At 50.6% G+C, this 19,453-nt stretch overlaps 1 protein-coding gene across 1 annotated transcript in view; it reads right to left on the reverse strand.

Moving 5' to 3' along the window:
* The window catches only part of Atp2c2 (ATPase secretory pathway Ca2+ transporting 2), a 57,032-nt gene that overhangs the window by 16,759 nt on the left and 20,820 nt on the right, over positions 1-19,453 (reverse strand). The window contains exons 4-11 of the mRNA XM_005073089.4: positions 16,856-16,945; positions 14,595-14,630; positions 14,430-14,491; positions 11,704-11,812; positions 7,862-8,011; positions 7,705-7,773; positions 7,242-7,317; positions 3,601-3,667 (exon numbers count right to left, since the gene is read on the reverse strand). Coding sequence (XP_005073146.2) covers positions 3,601-3,667; positions 7,242-7,317; positions 7,705-7,773; positions 7,862-8,011; positions 11,704-11,812; positions 14,430-14,491; positions 14,595-14,630; positions 16,856-16,945 — 659 coding nt within the window. The remainder of the gene's footprint in view (positions 1-3,600; positions 3,668-7,241; positions 7,318-7,704; positions 7,774-7,861; positions 8,012-11,703; positions 11,813-14,429; positions 14,492-14,594; positions 14,631-16,855; positions 16,946-19,453) is intronic.

Raw genomic sequence — 19,453 nt, forward strand, 5'->3', positions numbered from 1 at the left:
AAGCACTGGTAACAAAAAATTGAATATAACAGAGTTCAGATGAAAAGCCGTTTCTGGCAACACTGTTGCAGGGCAGATCTTTCCCTTCTGTGCTCCTCAGGCCGAGGTGTTCAGTTGACACATGCTAAAGGGACAGGTGTGACTCATGCTGGTGCAGAGTGAACACTCAGCTCAGGCAAGTGCAAAGCCAGAGAAATTGTCGGGGCTCACAGGATCCTCATCACCCACGGGACCTCACTGCATTAAATGGTGAAGGCTGTCACTATTTGGTGTCCCACTGAGAAAGGAAAGAGAGTTTGGTGAAATGGTCTAAGTGATAAGGATATCTGGCACCAAGATCTGACAAAGATCTGAGTTCCTTCCCGGGGACCCACGTGGTGGAAGGAGAGCATTGTCCCCTGCAATTTGTCCCCTGACCTCCATATGTGTACTGTGTACCCCCACCACCAAATAAGTAAATGTTAAAAAAATCAGTGTTATGTGTGTGGTAGTTTAGGGTTTCAGATGACATTGGTATAAGCTGCCTCCTGGACAAGCATGGTGGCTCATACCTGCAATCCCAGCACTCAGGAGGTAGAGTCAGGGGGATCACGAGTACGAGGCCAGCCTGAGCGACACTGACAGACCGTGGTCTTAAAAAACACAAAACAAAAAAGGAGAGAGAGAGAATAAGAATAGTGACCTTTCACCCGGAGACAATGGGCCATTCAGAGACAAGTTATATAAAGCAAGATTACTGAATTTGGTCAAGGAGCTTAGGGTGGGGTGGGGGGCATTTCCATGGTGACAGTGAAACCAACTTCCTTGGTTTTATGGCCCGGGCTGGCCAGACCAGCTAAGCAAACATTTACATTAGATTATGAGGGGACACCCCCATATGTCAAGGGATGGGTGTAGTGTGCACACCTGGATATGTTCATAGCAATAAAAAATTAATCCATAAACTAATAAAGATTAGGAGAGATCAGGAATAGTGAGTTCCTTGGATCATCTTTACTAACACTCCGGTCACCAGGGCCAGAGGTGAGATTTTTAGAAGAATGATTCTCCATTTTTATTTATTTTGGAAAGTTTCCTTGTTGCCTCAATTGCCCTTTCGTTCATCCGTTCTGGTGGTTGGGGTGACTAATTTATCACAAAGCTGGAAGGTTTTGCCTATTCAGTGTTCCAGGGAAAGAAATGGATTCTTGTCCAGGTCACCATGAGCCATGTGGGTTGGATCAATGTGGACACTGGGACTTTGTTCTTTATCCTTCAAACATGTCTTTTTAAGCTCCTGAAACTTTTGATGGTTTATAAGATGGGAGAAGATACAGAATAGTAAATTTTTGCTTAGTGGTTTGGATGAGACCCAGAGCCTTTTGCACACCAGGCCAATCCCCTGTCCCTGCACTCTGCATGGTCAAGCCGCACCCTTCTGTGGAGAGTGGTATTGCCCCAGCTCGACTCCTGAGGGCTCTGCTGTCTTAGTAGCCCCTCAAGGCTCAGAGTCCCTCCTCCTCTGCCTCTCTCCATGGCTTCAAGACAGGGCACTGCTGGGGTGTTAAGACCTGCACCTCTGTTTCCGCTTATGCTGGGGCCTGACTGGGGAAGGTTCTAACCCCAATTATGGAGCATGCCCTGGGACTGGCACCCCAGCACTTCTGGGAGCTTGTTAGAGACAGTGTCAGGTGTCAGTGGTATCCTCCTGGTGGCACTGATTTGTTATGCACTATCCAATCCCAGGGCCTTGATACTGCCTGGTGCTTCCTTCCTGCTATTCTGTTCCTGCCTGGTGCTCCCTTCCTGCTATTCTGTTCCTGCCTGGTGCTCCCTTCCTGCTTTTCTGTTCCTTCCTGGTGCTCCCTTCCTGCCTGGTGCTCCCTTCCTGCTATTCTCTATTTTTTTTAAAGATTTATTTATTTGATATGCATACAGTGTTCTGTCTGCATGTATCCCTGCAGGACAGAAGAGAGCACCCGATCTCATTACAGATGGTTGTGAACCATAATGTGTTTTTTGGGAACTGATCTCAGGACCTCTATTTAAAAAAATTTACTTAACTTTATTTTATGTGCATTGGTGTGAAGATGTCAGGTTCCCTGGAACTGGAGTTACAGACAGTTGTGAGTTGCCATGTGGGCGCTTGGAATTGAACCCTGGTCCTCTGGAAATGCAGCCAGTATTCTTAACCACTGAGCCACCTCTCCAGCCCCTGCTATTTTCCTAACTGGCCCTTCTTAACTCCCTACTTTCAATATTACATAGAAAGCATCCCTGATTACCTTCCCAGTCCCACACCCCTTCCTGTCTCCCTCTCAGTCTCTCTCACTGTTAACATTACCCATGGATGCTAAACTGTAATTGCATTGTTAACCCAAACTTAAATTCTTCACAATCACTTTCTCCACCTGTTGAAAACCCCATGCGGGCCCAGCTGTAGCTCAGTCAGTGCTTTGATGATGTAACAGGTAGCCCATCAATGCTCAGTCAAGGTGGGCCGATGGCTGCCTGCTACCAAGGATCCCGTCCTACCTAGAGTCTATCTTCCACTCCTCGATTCTGTAGCCATGGGCAACCACGGAGCCTGAATCTGTTTCCCCACTGTAAAGTGGAGCATGTGTGACCTTGAGGAAAGACCAGCTAGGACCAAGTGTTCAGTTCCAGATCCAGACGCCCACTCCTGGCCACCTAAAGCCCTGGGTTCAATTCCCAACAAGGCTTAAGGCAGCTACATGCAGGGGGATCAGAGCTTCAAGGCCATCCTTGGTTACCTAAGAAGTTTAAAGCCAGCCTGGGTTGCATGAGATCCCCATCTTAGAGACAGAGATCGACCGATTCATCAGTTCCTAACCCTGGATGTATGGCTGACTTTATCCGAGAACTGGGTCCTTGCGGATGTAATCAAGTCAAGGTGAAGTGCTGTGTTGATCTTTTGCCGTGCAGAGATGGAACCCAAGGCCTTGCGTATGCCAGGTACCTACTCTACCACCAACTTTCACCCCGGCCCCTGTTAGAGTCGTCTGGACCATCAGCTTGATTGGATGGAGAAATAGCCAGGAGATTAGTAAATCGTGCCTCTGGGCATGTAGAGGATTGACTAACAGAAAGATCCACCCTGTGTGTGGGCGGTGCCATTCCAAAGGGCTCAGATGCAATGAAGGGGAGATGGGGGGGAAGGGCAGGGGGAAGGGGGACCCGCTTTCTGCTGCCAGGAGGAGCTCTGGCTTGCTACACCTTCTGCCATCATGTCCTGCTCATCACAGGAGCCAGGTGGCCACAGTAGAACTCTCTGAAGCTTTGAGCCAAAATCCATTGTTGCTTCCTTTTCTCGGGCATTTTGTCCCAGTAACTAGAAACTGATTAACAAAGGTCACGCCCTGCCTTGTTGGAGGCACAGTCTGTTCTAGGTGGGCTGCTGTGTGGCCCCGGCCCTCAGCTGGATAGATCCAAACCCTTAGCAGAGAAGGATGAGAAGGGGATCCCAGGCTCTATACGGTGCATCCCACATGCTACTGGAGACCCACTTCGGTGGGGTCAAAGCGTCTCCCGCTCTCTGCATGCCCTGCAGCCCGCCACCTGCTCTGCTCAGGAAGGGGCCTGGGAGCCTTGACTACGCACCTGACCCCGATAGTGAACATGCTGAGAAGGGGCTTGCCTTGTATCCAGCCAACCAGCATCAGGAGACCTGCAAAGACATGACAGTGTCAGCCTGGGCCCCTGTGTCCCCATGGCCTCACCATGCTTTTAGCCCACTTCTTGAGGGGCCTTCTGGGACCCCAAATACTGGAAATAATTAGTGACCTCAGGAGCATGAAACCTCTGGGCTGGAGACAAAGGATGGCCCAGCACGCATGAAATCCTAGGTCCAGTCTCCAGGATGGGGGGTGTAGTTTAGAGGGATTTATATGTAGGCATAGGCTCCTACTTAAATCTCAGTGCTCAGGAGACTGAGACAGGAGGATGGCAAGAGTTTGAGGTCAGCCTGGACCTTGTTTCAAATGAGCAAAAACAAAGAAATAAAAAGAACCTGTAACCACTCACCTTTTTTTTGTTTAAAGAAAACACATTCTATGGTGGGGGGGGGGATCCTGTTGTATTCTTTTAGAAAAGATTCCTGCCAAGCTTAGTGTGAAGACACTGACCACCAGGTCACACCAACCATTTCCGTTATACTCCCATTACTCTTTCAGGGGTGGGTAAGACTCTGTTGCTTTCTCTTGGCCATTCCCGTTATACTCCGTTACTCTTTCAGGGGTGGGTAAGACTCTGTTGCTTTCTCTTGGCCATTCCCGTTATACTCCCGTTACTCTTTCAGGGGTGGGTAAGACTCTGTTGCTTTCTCTTGCGTATGTGTGGTTCCCCCACCCCCCAGTGCTGGGATGGCACCCAGAACCTCAGCACACCAGCAAGTTCTCTACCACAGAGCTGCACCCCAACTCCTGGATCATTGTTTCTGAAATATGTCTTAAGTCCAGATAAAATTTCCTCTTCCTCCTTCACCAATCAGTCATCAAATGTTTACTAAATATCGGGGATTGTGCTGGGCTCTGGATGCATAGGGACAGAAGTGACCTGAGCTACTGCAGGGACTCATGAACAAGTTCACAAGATGTTCCAGCAATGCAGAAAAGTACTGGGGGGTAGTCAGAGGTAGCCTCAGTTTCTATACCTGTAAAATGGGAACATGACTACACCTCCCTGTCCTTAAAATTGATATAAATGACAGTGAGAAGGAAGGGGGCAGGTGGCTTGGTGACTGCACTTAGAAGACGTGCTAAAGGATGCCAACTTTGCTCTGCAGGGCACAGGAAACTGAGAATGGCCTATGTTAGCATGTGCATGTGCATGTATGTGTATGTGTGCCAGTAGAGTTCACAGGATGTGACTGACTGTAGAACTCAGCCCTCTACTGAAATCTTTGCTGGGACCCAGATGAATCAAGATGAAACTGGGGCTGGGCAGGGAGTCCAGAGCCCCCTCTGGAAGCTTCGTCTGCCCTTGCAGCCAGAAGATGCTGTGCTGGCTGGCAAGGCCTTGCAAGGGTCCCATGGCTACCTTCAGTGACCTACCATGGATAGCTTGAAGTTGGCCATGCCAAGAGGATCTAGCCAAGGGAATCGGCAGACACCTCATCTCCTTGAGAGCCTCTGCTAGCTTCCCCACAGCTCCTGTGGGCCCCCAGGAGTCCCGAGAATCCAGCTGACATCCGTGTGATGAGGGCTCTTCCAAGAAGAATCCCCCAGTGAGCACAAGTCTTTCTGTGGGCATGCCGTGGGACTAAGCTCTACTTTAACCCAGGAATAACCGTGAGCCTTCTACCAGGTCATCTGTGTGTGTATGATTGATTGAGTGTGTGCAGGTGCCCATGTGTGTGCATGGGTGTCCATGTGGGGGTCAGAGGACAGCCTCAGCCTAGTTCTTCATGGGGTGTCTATCTTGGTTTTTGAGATGTAGTCTTTTGTGGGCACTTAGGGCTTGCAGCTTTGACTTGGCTGGATGGCAGGAGAGCTATAAGAATGCATCTGTCTCCACCTCAGTGCTGGGATTACAAACACATACCACCACACCCAGTTTTTATTTTGAATATTCCTTTAAAAGTTTTTAAGTTACAAATATCTTTGTGTGTGCTGTATATGTATGTGTACATTTGGATGCACACGCCATGACATACATGTGGAGGTCAGAGGACAACCTGCAGGAGTCAGTTCTCTTTTGACATTTTGACCTTGTGGGGTCCAGGAATTGAACTTAGCTCATCATTGGGATTGGTGGCAAGAATATTTACTCACTGACCCATGTCAATGGCCTTCACCTGGCTTCTTAAATGAGAGTTTTGGGATTTGAACTCAGGTCCTCATGCTTACAAGGCAAGCTTTTCACAAACTAGCTAACTCCCAGGCCCAACATTATCTATTTATTGAGGCAGGTTCTTACTGTGTAGACCTGACTAGCTTGGAACTCACTCTGTAGACCAGGCTGGCCTCAAACCCACAGATATCTGCCTGCCTCTGCCTCTGAGTGCTGGGATTAAAGGTGTATGCTACCACACCTGGCCTCCATCACCGTTTTGTTTTGTTTTAAAGACATTTCATATTGTGGACAAGCCTGCTCCTGTCATCTCCCTGAAAAGGTTCTGCAAGCATGAGGATCTGAGTTCGAATCCCTAGCACCTATCCCACATAAAAAGTTGAACATGGCTGCCTGTGTTTTAATTCCAGCACTGTGGGGCAGAGAAAGGCAGATCCCCAGGGCTCTTAGACCAGTTAGAAAGACTGGAAACCCCTCCCTGTCAGGGCCACAGTAACAACAAGAGATGTACAAGATCTCCCAGAGAGGGGCTCTGTGTAAGTGCTTTATGGGAAACAGTGACCTGTGGAAGGAGGCGGGGCTTCAGTCTGGGCCCCTTTGTTGCTCTCTCATCCCCTTTTCTTTTCCAGATAAAGACATTCTATTTCTCTCACCACCTACAAGCTTTGCACCAGGATACGCGAACCTGGAGCTCTCAGCAGGTGCCTCCCCTAATCTGAGTCACTCCACCAACTGTAGTTACAGGTCTGTAAAGGCCACGAGGATGAGCCACATCCTAGTGGCTCTACTCTAAAGTCGAGGACACTGCTGGCCATTGTCTTCTCCCTTAAGAGGCAGTCCAGCTGGGTCTGTCAGTCACCAGCTAGAGACCACCCCTAGGGAGGCTGACTCATCTAAGTCATCCTAAGGCAGTAGGAGGAATAATTATCCCCATAAGAATATAATGTATTCTTTCTCCCTGGAAAACCTGCCCTTGCTGAACTCCTTCACAGAGCCTCACCAGGCAACCCATTTCTGATCCTACCTTCTTATTCTTTTCTATCTCTCTGGTGGGGAGGGGTACTAGCTAAAGCTGAAACGTTTTCTCTGGTGCTTTGGGCTTTCTCATTCTTACTCTGAAGCCACCCCTGACCTTACCTCTTTCTTCATTTGGCTGCCTGATGACCTTCATGGCAGAACATTCCGGTTTAACTTTAGAAAGGCATGAATTTCTGTCTCCCCTGCCCATCCTTCCCCCTGGAAGATGCCCTATTATTTTCTCTCAAACTCTAATAAAAATGCCCTCAAGCTCCCTTCCAAGTTCATTTTAAAATTCTTTTACTAATGAGACTGAGAACCCAAAGAAGGGACCACAGTTTCCCCAGCCATATATGGTGCCCAATACGGAGCCCCTGAAATTTCACCAGCACAGCCCTACTCTCCAGAACCCAGCAGGAAATGACTCAACTCACCAATGATGCCAAAGGAAAAGATGGTCAGCTGCTTGCCCAGCTTGTCCATGCTCTTCTGCAGTGGGGTTTTAGGTGTCTGCAGTTGGGGGTGTTGTGGAAGGACAATGGTGTGTTAGGACCCCATTTTTTACTGTTCTGAGTGATGACTATGGGGGATACACATGCACATTTATTTGATAAACATGGTGCATTTAATTATTTGGTTTTTGGGGGCGCACACATGGAGTTCTGGGGACAACTTTTGGGAGTTGTTCTCTCTTTCCCACGTGTGGGATCAAAGTCAAGTCCATCAGACTTGGCAGCCAGTGCCCTTACCATTGAGCTGTCTCACCAGCGCATATGCTAAGTTTTAAAATTAAAAACGAAAAGCATGGCCTCCGACTTTCTGTAGATGAGCAGGGTCAACTCTGGCTTACAACAACGCTGATGCAAACAGTAGCCACCCATGGCCCTCTGCCCTCACCTCTTCTGCCTGCATCATCTTGAATACTTCTCCGAACTGAGACTGCTCCCCAGTTCCGATCACAACTCCCTGTGTAGAGGAGAGAGGGAGGTAACACGGGGCCAGGGGCTGCACAGCCAGGACCCCAGGACTCCAGGCCCCCAGGGGCTCTGCTTACCTGGCCCTTCCCACACTGCACCAGTGTCCCCATGAAGACCACGTTGCTCAGGGTACTGAGATCCCCACCGCCCGCCAATGGGCTGTCTGTTTTGCTGCACGGCTCCACTTCTCCTGTGAAGCTGGACTCATCTACCAGGAGGTCTGTGACCTAGGGGGCAAAGGTGAAACTCTTGAGATTCCCCTCTTGCCCTCCAGACACTTCGAAGCTTGCAACAATACCAAAAAGCCCTGTAAGGGAAAGAGCCTTGGAAACCCAGATTCAGAATCACGAAATCAAAAAAGCAAAGAGCTCTGGGCCCCTCTCGGAAGACATGCAAGTCTAACACTTTGATTAATGCTATTTGCAATGTTAGAATCACCGGAAAATATGGCTCAACTGCTGATTGGAACACATCTTTTCCTCTCCGAGAACCCAGGCACTTATTACCCAGCACCTTCCACCACTGTGAGAGCCTCATGGCATGATAAACAAAGGCTCCTCTCCATATGGCATGAGCATCTCCCCTCTCTCTGTGTGCCGAGGTTCAGTTTCCTCTGTGAGGTTAATAGGACATAACAGGCCCAGTGAGATGATACCTCAGCAGCTCAAGACAGGGGGCAGGGAGAAAAGCCCCTAGGAGGAGGCTGGGAGGAAAGAATGACCCGATCTGAGACCTCAGGATGGGGAGGGCTGTTCTCTGTAGTGTCCGTGGCACTCAGCATTACCCTGTGCATAGACACCTTAGATCAGCTGGACCTGGCAGTGCCAGTCTGTCATTCAGAACTTTGGAGGCTGAGGCAAGAGGACCAAAAGTTCAAGGCTAGCCTAGACAACTTAGTGAAACCTGTCTCAAAAGCAAAACAAAGGCGAGAGATGTGACTCAGTGTGGGTTTAGCATGCACGGGGCCCTGGGATGGAAAGAAGAGCTCAAAGAAGGTCCTCGAGTGTGGACCCAAGCAAGACATCTATATCCCCATCTTCAGAACATGCAGGTTAGCAGAGGGAACCTGGACCCAAGCAAGACATCTATATCCCCATCTTCAGAACATGCAGGTTAGCAGAGGGAACCTGGACCCAAGCAAGACATCTATATCCCCATCTTCAGAACATGCAGGTGTGTCACCCAGGTTAGCAGAGGGAACCTGGCAGCTGTGACAGGCATTCTGAAATGGGGAGGTTATACTGACTCCAGAGAGTGGGGCAGTGGTACCCCAAGATCCTTGGGGAGGACAAATGAGCAGAGAGGGGTTAAGGGTTGGAAGGAGCCATGGACTGACACCTCCCATCACTGGGAAGCTACTAGTCTCTTGAGCTGGGAGGAAGCATGGTCTGTCTGTACTTGGACTCAGTCTTGTTACAACAGCTGCTGGTCCCTGATTGGCAGAAGGGACATAGAAGGACAGCCATAGAAGAGGGATGTAAGGACAGTAGATAGGAGCCCCACAGCCTAGGTACAAAGCCACCCTGAGTGCCACCTTAGGAGACTGTATAGCCCTGTAGGCCACCAGGTGGTGCCAAGAGGGACTCCCACAGTGTCAACAGGCTCCTTACATACAAACACAGCTACATGTGTTAACTCTGGGAAAACACTCTGACAAATGTGTCTTCATATGACTTCAATTTGAGTTGACATCATCAAGTGCGCTGACAAAGCCAAGATGGCTGTCACATTACTAGGGGGCCAAGTCTGGTGGGCCACCAGTGTGCACATGGCTCTGGTGGCCTGGAATGCAGTTTGCAGTGTGTGATCATAGGTAAACCCTGGTCTCTTCCCGGGATCCCTGGACAGAGCATCTGAATAAGGAGCAGATAGTTGTGGGGAGGAGGGTACACTCTCCAGGGATATGAAGCAGGGGTTGGGGTGGGGAGACAGGAGTGGATCCAAGATAGAGCTGGGGACATAACCCACACAGCCCCAGCATGACCAAGGCGACTGTGCTGGAGGTCGGGGCCCATGGAGGCTGCCCCCTTTCCAGGCCACATGTGCACTCCCTGTCTCTCCACTCCCCAGGGCTAGGATTTCCTTGGATTTCCGACAACTTCATTCAATTGTCTTCACTGTCGACTCCGCAGGGGAAAGAACAGCCAAGAACTTTTGCCTTTGTTCCCACTCAGGGGAACAGAAGGAAAGGCTTTGTGACCCCATGCAGCCATGCGAGCACAGGTTATTGTGGGCCCTGTCCTCAGGCTTGTGAGCCTCCTGTTCCCAGAACTCAGTGGCCAGGGATGGCCACTCCTGAATCTTGGCACTTAATCAGCGATAAAGGTTTTCTGATGATAATAAACAAAGCTACGGATTGTCCCAGGGAGTTGCAAAATGCCAACAGGGAGATGTGTGGGGCATGATGGTATCACTTTTGCACTAACAATATGTTCAGGGTGTTATTGAAATGAACACAGGGCTTCAAGAGCCAGTAGCAGTCAGGGAAGGCACTTAAACTGATCTAGAGGCCTGTGGTCTGCTCAGGGCTACAGAAACCTGAATCACCTGCCAGTATCTGGCCACTACAGGTCGTGGGTTGCCTGTCCACAGTAACTCTGTGCAGTCTGGACAAATGCCAGTTGTGTAAGGAGACACAGGACCAGGACCTATAAAATACAGGGTTCCCTTGCCCCTCACACACACTGAGTTTCTTATGAGCTAGTCAGTGTTCCCACAGTTCTGTATCCATGAGGCTATTTAATCCCTCACGCTGCCCCAGGCTGTTACCACCTCCTGTGTTAGATATAAGGAAAGGGAGACACAGGGAGTGTAAGCAAAGAACTCCGGTTACACAGTTAGAATCTCAGGCGTTGAGCTCAAAACCAGGCTTATGTGCAGCAGCTCTCTCCTCCCAAGAACACGGTTCCTGCACCGGCATGGTCAGGACTCCGTGGATAAACCCCTCAGTCACCTGCTTACTAAGAGTCCAGACAGTACTCGCCTGTTCTTGGAAGAATTTGTCACTCAGGTAACTATTACCCAGTCCTTTCTCCAGAATAAAGCATCATCTTGTAGAGTCCCAGGTATGAGCTCTGAACCCTTAAGGTGTGGGAGGAGCCAGCCCCATCAGAGCCATAGATTCTCTGCCTCAGTTTCTCTCCTTGCTATGAAGCGGCCCATAGCCTCCCCTAGTCCTGCCCTAAATGATTTTGCCAATGTGACTGGCTCTATAAACCACATAACCAGGACTGGGAGATCGTTTAGTTGGTAAAGTGCTGATTTGAGTCCCAGATCCATGCAGAGAGAAGAAAAAAGAGAAGATGAGAAAGAGGGAGAGGGGGAGGAAGAGGAGGAGGTGGTGACTGTGGCCTCAGGGTGTGGTGGTAAACCCAGAGCTAGGAAGATGGAGACAGGTTCCAGGGCTCAGCCAGTCGAGGCTACTGTCTCTTTAAAAAAACCAAGGTAGACAGCACCAGAGAAATGACACCCAAGGTGGGTCTCCAGCCTCCACTTCCCATGTACACACACGACATCAAGCACACATGTACAGAGCTCCACATGACCAAGATGTGTTAGGTCCGTGCTGGTTGTCCCCCTCAGACATGGGGCTGTGCTCCCAGCTCCCCAGAGGACGCCCAACTATAAGACCAGGTTATAAAAAATGTTCTCTCTGTCTCTGTGTTTCAAGAGGGAAGAAAATGATTAATATTTTTGGGCCACAGTTGTCTGTGGGTAACAAACTGGGAATGGAAGTCACACAGCCAGGGGCAGCTTTGTTCTTAGAAGGCAAGCCACTTGGGCAACTTTGGTGGGGTGGGGGGTGGGGGAGGGCGGGGGTGAGGGAGGGTGGGGGAGGGCGGGGGTGGGAGGGAGGTGGGGCTTTATGCCAGTGCTCCACCTGCCTACTCGTCAGGACCGGCTGTTACATGGGACTCACCTCCGTGAGTCGGATGTCAGCTGGGATACGGTCTCCGATAGACAGGGACACGATGTCCCCTGGAACCAAGTCTCGTGCGAGCATGTGATGGAGTTTGCCGTCCCTCAGGCTGTGTGAGAGAGGAGGTGAATCCCATTTCATTCCCTTTCACAAGCAGATTTAGAGATCAGCTTGGGGTTTCCATCGCAGGCAAACCCTTGAGACTTTATAGTTCTGTTTTTTAAACTCTTATAGCTCAAATTACTTGGGAAGGCAGATGGCTACTGAGAAGCCCTGGGTCTTGCTTGAGAAATGAGGCTGCTGCCTCTGGAAGCCTCTGCTGCTGGAGGCCAGCTGCTTTATGGCCTCTGAATGGCACCTAGGAAAACACACTTTGGTGCTGAGGGAACAGGAAGCCAGGAAGGAAGTACGTCATGGGGGTGGGGTGGGGGGCTTGGCAGCTTCCATTCCTGGGAAACCTGGCCCTCCTCAGTGCATAGCCACCTGCTCTGGGATAATCAGGGACTGCTGGGCACCAGGTTCCTACTGCAATGCCCTCTCTCTCAGTTCCTCTGGCCTCCTGTTCAGCTGGCCAGCAGCCAGGGAGAGCTAGGATGACTTCCCTCATTCCCTCAAACACTCCAGTGGCTCCTCATGGCCTTGGAGGCAACTCCACAATCTGCCACCTGACCTGCTGCTGTTCCTGGCTCCATTCAGGTCTTAAACACACCCGCTTTTGTGGTCTTAGTGTCTTTATAGACCTTGACAGTTAGAGTAGGCGTCCCCTTTATCCTGGCAGGGAACACGATTTTGCTTAGGCCTCCATCCTTCTCCACAGCCACGTGTTTACTCAGTTATAAACATGTGGTATAATCATCAGAGTGGCCCATCCTTGCTTGTGACGGAACTTAGACCACGAATACTTCACAGAGCTCCAGCTTATGAGACATGAGATGCTGGCTGGAGCTTGCGAGAGAGGTTTCCTTTCCTCTGGAGAGATACACAGTCCCTCCAGTGGGACTTTCACAGTTTTGTGTCTGTGATGTCTGGAGCTGTGGCAGCCATATTGGCACCACAAGGGAAGCCAGTCAGAGTGTGATGCCAGCAACCCCAAAATGGCAAAGTAAGGAGGCAAGCCCATGGCACCTTGTCAGACTACCCCCCCAATCCCTTTCTGTGACACAATGTCATTTCCTTGTGCCCTTTGTAATTAAGTTTTCCATTCTTCGTAGCCAAGAGCACCAGGCACACCCCTGCTGCTGCGTGGCTCTCCCTTCAACGTCCTCCCTCCCTCCAGCGTCATATCCAGGCTGTCTGATGGGCTGTTTGGAGCTGTCCTTGTCTCTCCCCACCACTGCAACACCCCTGTGGCTGTTGCTGATTTGATGTGCATGTTTTGGGCAGTGGTCGCCCAGGGAACAGCAGCTACTTTCCAGTTATCCTGTCTCTCAGCTCATTACCCTTCTTCACAGGACGCTGAGCCTCCTCCCTCCTCCCACGGGGATGACCTCATTGTTACACACCAGCTGTGTCCTCAGCACGGCAGACTTCACACAGGCCCCAAAGCTGAGCCCAGTGTCTGAGTCTCAGGCCACACGGGGACTCTAGTCCTCATTTTGAGAAGCATAGGGACCGAGGGGACTCTGCAACACTCAGGACCCTCAGCTGGGTTGGGGGTGGGGGAAGGGCAGGTCTTTCCTGTGCCTCTTCGCAGGCCAGAGGTGGACTGTGAAGCCTATGTAAGGTCCTTAATGCTGGCCCTAGAGCCGGGAGATGACTCAGCGGAGCCAAACCCGACCACTGGCATCTGACCCCTAGAAATCACGTGCCAGGAGAGAACTCACTCCCCGAAGTTGTCTTCTGACAACCATATTCACACAAATACACAAGTAAATGTCAAAATTTGTTTTTGAAGTTGGCCCCTTATGCACTTAGAGTCCCTTCTGTCCAAGTGTCCCACCTGGCCTACACACTCAATAATAAACTCAAATAAAATAACAGAAAATGAGGACTCCATCTCCTCAGTCACACTTGGAGTTCTTGTTAGGCACCCGTGGTTAGTGACCCCACACTGCACAGGGTGGGAGAGAGGACACTTCTAGAAGTTTCTATCGCTGCATGTTGCACTAGCTTGACATGCTATGAAGGACAGACGGGTGCTTTTGTTGTTTCCTGTTTTAAATATCATCAATGGGAGCTGGGGATGGTAAATGGCAAGGGAGGAACGTGTGGGCTGGCAAGAGGCTGTCCAGAGCTGCTGAGTCAACCAGAGAGCACCCTGTGGCAATTTGAAGGAGAATGGCCCCCATAGTTTCATGAATGCGGTACCGGTTTACACATCTGTTTGGGAAGGCTTAGGAGGCGTGGTCTTGTTGGAGGAGGTGTGTCACTGGGCGGGGCGGGGGGTTCCTAAAGCCCATACCATCCCACTTGGCTCTCTCCTTTTCTGCCTCACGGTTGTTGTATCAACGTGTAAACTCTCACCTAGGTCTCCAGCGCCATGCCTGCCTGCACCATACTCCCCACCATGGTGATTACGGACTCGCCCTCTGAAACTGCACACCCCAAATAAACTCTATTGCTGCCTCTTCACAGCAATAGAACAGTAACTAAGATATCCCTCCACACAAAGTCCTGCCACAGCCACACGGTGTTCTGGGCCTGTTACTGCCCTGGGCTTAACTTCTTTTTGAAAACACAGGCGCCCCTGGTCCCTACCTTCAATCAAAACTTAGGTTTCTGCTTACCAGTTGCATTCTGGAGGCACCAGCTTGGTCAGCTCTTCCAGGGATTTCTCTGACCTGTATTCCTGGCAGGAAGCACATGAGATGTGCTATTCAAAGGTGGGAACCCCGACAAGTGCCCATCATGTCCCGGTGACCCCACCCAGATGGATCTCAGGATGTACACACCTGGATGAAGCCAACAGTCACCACGATGAGCACGGCCTGGAAGACAGGGTGCCGGGAAGGGAGGATGTGAGCATGACTTCCAGTGAGTGCGAGGCCAGAGCCAACTACCGGAGCCCAGGGGCTCTGAAAGCGCATTGCACTCCAAGCCCAGAGGTGCAGGCCTGTGATCCAAGCTGCTCAGGAGGCTGAGGCAGGAGGCCTGCCTGGACAACTTAGTAAGACCGTGTCTCAACCTATAAAGAGGACTGCACATGTGTGTGTGTGTGGGGGGGCTCAGGTCTTGAGTCCTTGTCTAGGATCCTCTAGTACATGCTGAGATCGTGGCTTAGGGGAAGGCACTTGTCCTGCATGTGCAAGGTACAGCACCAACAGAAAAGAACACATTGAGAGTTCTCTTTGCAAATCAGCTGCTCTGTGCAGAAACTCAGAAAGCAGTCAAGTGTCCCCTGTCCAATATCAGAAAAACCACCAAATCCCACTCCCCAATGCTCCCACACTGGGGATCCCTTCTGGATTTCTTTGCAGACACACTTTCATCGTGCCATCATGTGACACAGACATGTTCCCTTATAGCCTGACATTTTCTCCCTTCAGCTCTGCCCCAGTATCCAGAGAGAAGCAGAAAATGCTGGACTCCACGTGTGGATGAGCATGGACATAAACAAGTGGACTGAAAGCTGTTCAAATCATCCACAGGGTCAGACACAGGAGTGATTACACCCAGAGACCATTGTGGAGTGGAGGCCATCAGGGCTGCACAGGGGTGGGGCGTTGGGATGGGGTACAAATGACTGTCAATGGCATGGGGTTTCTTTTAGGGCAATGAAAGAGCTTTTGAACTGGACAGAGGTGATCAAACGAATGTGCAAAATCCCACTGAATTCTTCCTTCTAAAACCATCCATTTCTTTTTTTGAGCAGTCTCTCTTTATGTAGCCCAGGCTGTCCTGGAACTTGCTGTGTAGACCAGGTTTGCCTCAAACTCACAGAGGTCCACCTGCCTCTGCCTAGAGTGCTGAAATTGAAGGCATGCACCATCATACCTGACTAAAATTATCGGTTTTAATGTATACCTCACTCAAATGAGAAAAAATTGAAAGGTGAAGTCACTTGTAGACAATGATGGGTTAAGGACAGACGTTGTGGCTTGGATATGAGACACCTCGCATAGGCTCATGGGCTTGAATATTTGGTCCCCAATAATGGTGCTGTTCTGGGAAGCTGTGAAACCTTTGGCAGGTGGGGACCTAGCTAGAGAGAGTAGGTGGGTGGCTGGGGGAGAGTGGAAGCTTATATCATGGTTCTTTTTTATTTTTTAAGATTTCATTTATTATTATACAATGTTCTGCCTACACGCCTTCCACGTCTCATGACAGATGGTTGTGAGCCACCATGTGGTTGCTGGGAATTGAACTCAGGACCTCTGGAGGAGCAGCCAGTGCTCTTAACCTCTGAGCCATCTCTCCAGCCCCTGTTGTCCTGCTTCTTGATCTGCCTAGATGTGAGCAGGCTTCCTCGTTCCTCTGCAGCCACAGCCACATACCGATCCCACGGCCACGCCTTCATCACCTGCTAAACTGACCCCTCTCAAAGCCTGAGTTAAAATAAAGCCTCTTTTTGGTATTCAATTGCAGCAGAGAGAAAAGTAACTAAGAGGAGTAACTGCATTTTCTAACACACTCAGATCCCATAGGGAGGAGAGATGAGGGTAAAACAGTCTGCCCCCAAACATACCCCTTTATACTGGGGCTGCCTATGCCACAAAGACCCCTCAGTGCTGGCAGAGGGGCAAATGGTGGATTTGCCTGTTTTTAACCTGTCTTTTCTTTCTTTATTCACAACAAACTTCCACACTTTTTCTTGCCCACTAACTGGCCACAGGGCTAGGGAGAGGGCTCAGTTGGCAGTGTGCTCGCCTTGTGAGTATGAAGCCCTTAGTTTGAGTCCCAGAACTTAGGTAAAAAGCCAGGCACAGTGCTGGAGAGGTAGAGACAGGTGGGTCCCCGGGGCTCCCTGGCCAGCCAGCCTAGCCTGCATGGTGAGCTCTGAGCCAGTGAGAGACCCTGTCTTCGACAACAAGATGAGTGGGTCCTGAGAGACGACAGATGAGGTTGATTCTAGCCTCTGCATGTGTGCACACATGTGTTCCCACATGTGTACACGTGTACACCAACCATAGTAAGTTTTGAAAAACCATAGGCTGCAGAGCCACGGACATCCCTGGGGATCTCTGTCCAGGGGCCGCGGCCACCGGTCACTCACCAGGGCGATGCTGATGGCATCCTCATACTCCTTGGTGAGGACACTCACCACGGCTGAGCCCAGCAGCAGCAGGATCAGGGGGTTCCTGAACTGGAAGATGAACAACAGGACAGGTCTGATTTCACAGAGGCCAGCACAGGCTCCCACCTGCAGCTGATGGGCAGCTCAGACCTTCACGGGAGGCTGGGCTTCCATCCTCCCTGCGGTGGCTAAGGGCTTGGGAAGAGGGGCTGCTCCATCCTCTTCTATAGGAAGTCCATGGTGGACAGCCTTCTGGGATGCTCCAGACATTGCTCCACCCAGGCCAGGCCCTGACTCTGAATTATTTTTCTTGCCTGACCACACCTCATCCCCTCAGGGGTTTCCTTGGAATACATGGTGGATGCCCATCCTGGCAACCATCACCAAGTGCTCCTCTATTGCCACAACAGACCCCTCCTCACCCTGTGGGCCACAGTCATGCTGCTCCTGTGATAATCTCTGGGGATTCTAGTGATATTCCTCTTAGGCTGACCTCTAACCCTCACATGTGCACATGTGTCACACAGGGTCAGATGTCCCAGAGATTCCTTCAAGAACTTCCGCTTGCTGCTCTTTGTCCCCCAACATCATGATGGCTCATGTTGCAGAGAACCGAAGAGAAGTACAAACACAGAAGCAGAGTCAAAGAGCAGCAAGGAGACCAGGGAGAGCCCTGAAGGATCAATAAGCATATCTCTACCTCTGAGCTTCCCAATGGCCAAGGTGCAAGAGGAAATATGGCTCAGTGCATGTGTCCCACAGCTCGGCAGAAGTACTTCAGTGTGTGCTGGTGTGACAGGTGAAGGGATGAACCCCACCCTTACCCCTAGAGCTGCAGTCTGTTCATGACCCAGCACAGGGTCTAGTGGTATTGTGTGGTGGACAAGAACTCAGAAATCTGGTTTTTCCTGCCTGGCTCCACCACTGGCTCATACACAACCTGGAGCCATCTCCGACTTCTGGAAGCCTGTTTCCCAGGTTGCAGACATGCTGTCTTCCTTTTTCTCCTCTCCCTTTCTCTCACTCTTCCTCTCTTTCCTGGGGGGTGGGGGTGGGGTGGGAAGGGATAGGAATGGGTGGTTCTTCTGGAGAGCATCCTACCACACAGTGGGGTACTTACAAGCTCTGGCACTTGGGTGGGACACATGGGGTAGAGTCTCCTGGCAAGGAGAAGGGACCCGCTCCCCTCAAAGACTAAGACCTACGTCAAAGTACAGATAGATTCATCCAGAAGGCTGCAGCCTTCTTCCTAAGAGGAATGCCACAGGATATCAATGTTTCCTCTCCAGACCCCACCATGTTCCACAGACCTTCACAAGCTATTTAAGGGGACCTGCTGCCCAAAGCAAAGCCAGCCCACCAGTCACAGGAGGGGGCAGATAAGAGGTCTCCCCCACTGTCAGGGGGTCCTGACCAATGCTGCCGGGAGCCTCCAGTGTGCAAGCAAAGTCTCCAAGTAGCTTAGGCAAGGCCGAGGTTGGCGGAAGGCCCCAGAAGAAATGAAGACCGTGCTGGCACCTAGCAGAAGGCAAACGGGACAGAGCTGTTTGACCTCAGCTGGTCTAAGTCTCCATCCTCAGAACTTAACTTCCAGGAGCCTCCATAGCCTGCACAATGGAATTTCAGGAACCTTCTGGGCCTATGAGCCAATTTTGGTGCTAAACAGCCAATGCAGGGCACTGAGGACTGAGTGATGATCAGGATGAAGGCCATAGGAGAGATGAGGATGCTACCTGAACTACATGATTGGTCCTTGAACCAATCAATTAAGAAAGCTTTAAATATAGAACCAATCAGAGGGCAGCCTGGGAGTCTTTAAACAGGAAGAGAGGAGGTCTGGCCTGGAGTGAGAAAGGGAGGGAGAATGACTATCTACCTGGATGGCTCTGGTGCCAGAGATCTCTGCCTGATCATGGGGCAAAGTACAGAACTGGCAGCCATGACCATTCCCCTTTTCCTAACGGTGGCTAGACATTTGACTTGTAGACCGCCCGGCAGCACCAGACCAGCACCAAGTTCAGCAGCTGAGATGGGCGGGTGCTCAGGGACAGGCTGCATCACAGCCTACTTCTGGGTGTCTTTGGGCCCTGCATCCAAGATGAGTGGGTAAATTTGAAATTCAGGACCATGGGGAAGTGTGAAAACGTGTGTGTGTGTGTGTGTGTGTGTGTGTGTGTGTGTGTGTGTGTGTGTGCAGCCAGGGTTTGTTCCTTGGGTATGCCCACCTTCCTTACTTTTTGAGACAGTGTCTTTTACTAGTCTGGAACTCACCAAGCAGGTTAGGCTGGCTGAATCCACCTGTCCCCACTTCCCTGGTACTGGGATTTCAACTGTACACCACCAAACTCAGCTTTTAAAAAGTAGATTCTAGAAGCAAAACTCAGATCCTTGTACGAGTTCAGCAAAAACACTCTACTGACTGAGCTGTTTCCCCAACCCGACAGTAACTTCCCTTTTATAATTTCTTGAAGCACACTTCTACTCAATTGTTTCTTCCTTGGCCTTTTGAAATGCCAGTTTGCCAGGGCATCCGTGTCTCTCTTTGCTTCCTCTAGCAAAGCTATGTGCCAAGCAAAG

The sequence above is a fragment of the Mesocricetus auratus genome, unplaced genomic scaffold (assembly GCF_017639785.1).
Source record: "Mesocricetus auratus isolate SY011 unplaced genomic scaffold, BCM_Maur_2.0 Super-Scaffold_6723, whole genome shotgun sequence".
In the NCBI taxonomy this organism is placed as follows: domain Eukaryota; kingdom Metazoa; phylum Chordata; class Mammalia; order Rodentia; family Cricetidae; genus Mesocricetus; species Mesocricetus auratus.